Genomic DNA, 3,401 nt, shown 5'->3' on the forward strand with positions numbered 1-3,401 from the left:
GAGATAAGGTGGGTCAAGAAAATGCCACTTAACAAAGTCACGCTGACGATTTATATTGGTAGCCATAGTATCAACCACAAGAAAATATTTTAACTACTTGATTTTTTATAACAAAATGGGGCTCGACTCCCCATGGATGCTAATATTTTAGAATTTAACAACTTTTGTGCTTTGAGTGTGATCGACGACATTTTCATTGACAGCGAGAGACCTATAGTGATTTTATCAATTTCTAACCTATTCGTTTGGTTGTATTTGGCTTATAAGCCATGGTTTATCAGCCAACGAACAATATTTTTCTCTCACACCAAACCAGCCAACAGTACTTTCAGTCATGGATTATAAGCCAAACCAGCCCAAACGAATAGGGCGTTCGAGGATTTGCCCGCTTAGTCTTCGAAGGTGCTCATAGGGGTACGGTTTGCGTGTGTACGTGCGTTTATAGTGATGGGTGTGCTTGCGTTGTGTGTGTCTGCGCTATACTTTGTAATCTCAAAAAAAATATTGAGGAAGGAAATATGTGCATCTAAATTCGTAGAATCTGCGCATCAGTTTCAGCACCACTACTCATTTTCTCTAGGCAACATATCAGGTGCAAACCAACCAACCCGTGCAAACTTAGAAACTACCAATCAAGACCACTAGATGCTGATCCAACTGATGGGGTGTGGGGGCTTAAGCGCAAAAAAAAGGCCAGCGGGTGGGGGGCTGAAGCGCAAAAAAATCCCACCTCTCACCCCATCCTTTGGATCAGCATCTAGTGGTCCTAATTGGTAGTTTCTAAGTTTGCACAGGTCAGTTGGTTTGTACCTGATATGTTGCCTTTTCTCTACTACTCTGGTAAAAGGACTTTCAAAAGCACTGTTAATATCTTGCTTTGTTTTCCCTACCACTCAGCGTCAAAAGTTGGTTTTCTTTCTCACCTGCTCGTACCACTCAGGGCTCTATATAAAGTGCAAGTATATGGCGCAGCACAATCAAGAATCATCGCACCCATAGCATTGAAGCGTCCACTAGCAAAATGGCTATTGTAGGAGCCACAAACAAGACCTTGCTTCTGCTTGTAGCAATGGTCATCTTGTTTGCGTGTGCATGTTTCGTAGCTACATCCACAATCCATAATGCATCCGAAACTGACCGACAAGCCCTTTTGGGCCTAAGGTCACAGCTCTCTGATCCAGCTGGAGCCTTGGACTCGTGGAGAGATGACTCACTCTCATTCTGCGATTGGCGAGGGGTGTTCTGCAGCACCCGGAATGCACCTCGCGTCTTATCTCTAAACCTTTCAGCCCTGAACATCACCGGAAGACTTGGCTTATAACAACTTGTCAGGCCGGGTTCCACGAATTTTTTTATAGCACGTCACACACTTATCTTGGTCTTGGTGAAAATGAACTTATCGGAACAATTCCAAGTGACATTGGCTACACTCTTCCAAACATCCAAACATTGGTCATGGAAGGAAACCATTTTGGTGGCCCACTCCCAGTGTCTCTGGTTCATGCTTCCAACCTCCAAGCTTTGGAACTCCGTGATAATGCATTCACTGGAGTCGTTCCTTCGTATTGGTCATTGCCCAGCTTGACTCAGTTAGACCTTGGTGCAAACAATCTTGAGACAGTAGATTGGAGTTCCTTGTCTTCAACAACAAGCTCGAACATGCTGCAGATGATATACTTAGACAATAACAATCTTCAAGGATCAGTACCGAATTCCATTTGGGAATCTTTCATCTAACTTACAACAATTGTTTCTAACAGAAAATAATTTTAGTGGAAGCATACCTTCTGAGATAGGAAACCTTGGAAATCTCACTGTTCTTCAACTGGAAGGAAACAGATTCTCTGGAAGAATTCCTGAGACGCTTGGAAATCTAGGTAGGTTGTTTGTCTTCAGCTTGGCAAACAATATACTTTCTGGTAGAATCCCGGAATCAATTGGAAATCTTGAAAGCTTAAGTGAGCTTTATCTCCAGGAGAACAACTTGAGTGGTTCAATACCTCCAGGCATTAAAGGTTGCAAGAATTTAGTGATGCTGAACTTGTCACATAATGTTCTCCAAGGAAGCATCCCACCTGAAATCCTATCCATTTCTTCTCTTTCTAAAGGCCTGGACTTGTCATATAATAAACTCACTGGATCCATATCATCTAACATTGGTAGACTGATTAATCTTGGCTTCCTTGATATTTCCAACAACCATTTATCTGGAGTGATTCCTCACACACTTGGTGACTGCATTCTATTGGAATCCATTCACTTAGAGGTGAATTTTTTTTATGGGAGCATCCCCCTATCCTTTTCAAGCTTAAGGGGCATCACCAAGATGGATCTATCTCAAAACAACTTATCTGGTGAAATCCCAAACTTTCTTGAGACGTTTAGCAGTTTGCAGCTTCTTAATTTATCATTCAACAACCTCGATGGAGTTGTACCTACAGGTGGTCCATTTAGCAACTCAAGCAGGGTTTTCTTAGAAGGGAACAAGATGCTATGCACAAGAGACCCAATCCTACAGTTACCACATTGCATGTCAACAATATCGAATAGAAAGAGGACTTCCTACATTATATTGATAGCAGTTCCACTTGTCAGTGCTGTGACCATCTTAGCTGCTTTCGCTGCAATCATTCTTTTGAAGAAGAGATTTCGTAAGAAGAAGCTTGTTCAAAAGTCACTCGGTTTGAAGAAGTTTTCATATTCTGACGTAGCTAAGGCAACAAACGAATTCTCTTTAGACAACCTTGTTGGAGCTGGGAGATTTGGATTTGTCTATATAGGTATATTCAAGTTTTTGGCACACCCTGTTGCAGTTAAGGTGTTCAAACTTGACCAACTCGGGGAACCAAAAAACTTCTTTACTGAATGTGAGGTGTTACGAAGCACTCGGCACAGAAATCTTATACGGGTGTTTACTTTGTGCTCATGCTCGGACCAAGTGGGAAATGAGTTCAAAGCCCTCATTTTTGAGTATATGGGAAATGGTAACCTCGAAATATGGCTGCATTCAAATGGGCTGTCAGAAACAAAGAGAATGCTATCACTAGTAGAGAACAGACCTTTCATCCGAGGCTAAAATGGGCTCTAGTCCCGGCATTTTTTGCGCCCAGGACTAGAGAGACCTTTAGTCCCGGTTGGTGTCTCCAACCGGGACTAAAGGTCCCTACCCAACGGCTACTGCGCTCGGCACAGTGGCAGGGGACATTTAGTCCCGGTTGGAGACACCAACCGGGACTAAAGGTGGACCTTTACTCTCGGTTGGAGCCACCAACCGGGACTAAAAGTCCTCAACCTTTAGTCCCGGTTGGTAACACCAACCGGGAATAAAGGTAGACCCTTTAGTCCCGGTTGGTAACACCAACCCGGACTAAAGGACCCTTTAGTCCCGGTTGGAGCCACCA

The 3,401-nt window shown here is 43.3% G+C and overlaps 1 protein-coding gene across 1 annotated transcript; it reads left to right on the forward strand.

Moving 5' to 3' along the window:
* The first annotated feature begins 1,455 nt into the window (after positions 1-1,455).
* On the forward strand, positions 1,456-3,076 carry LOC136480603 (probable LRR receptor-like serine/threonine-protein kinase At3g47570). Its single transcript, XM_066478099.1, has 2 exons — positions 1,456-1,620; positions 1,700-3,076. Exons 1-2 carry the CDS (start codon positions 1,456-1,458, stop codon positions 3,074-3,076), a joined length of 1,542 nt encoding a protein of 513 aa, XP_066334196.1.
* Positions 3,077-3,401: the final 325 nt, after the last annotated feature.

This window comes from Miscanthus floridulus, chromosome 9 (genome assembly GCF_019320115.1).
Source record: "Miscanthus floridulus cultivar M001 chromosome 9, ASM1932011v1, whole genome shotgun sequence".
Classification (NCBI taxonomy): Eukaryota; Viridiplantae; Streptophyta; class Magnoliopsida; order Poales; family Poaceae; genus Miscanthus; species Miscanthus floridulus.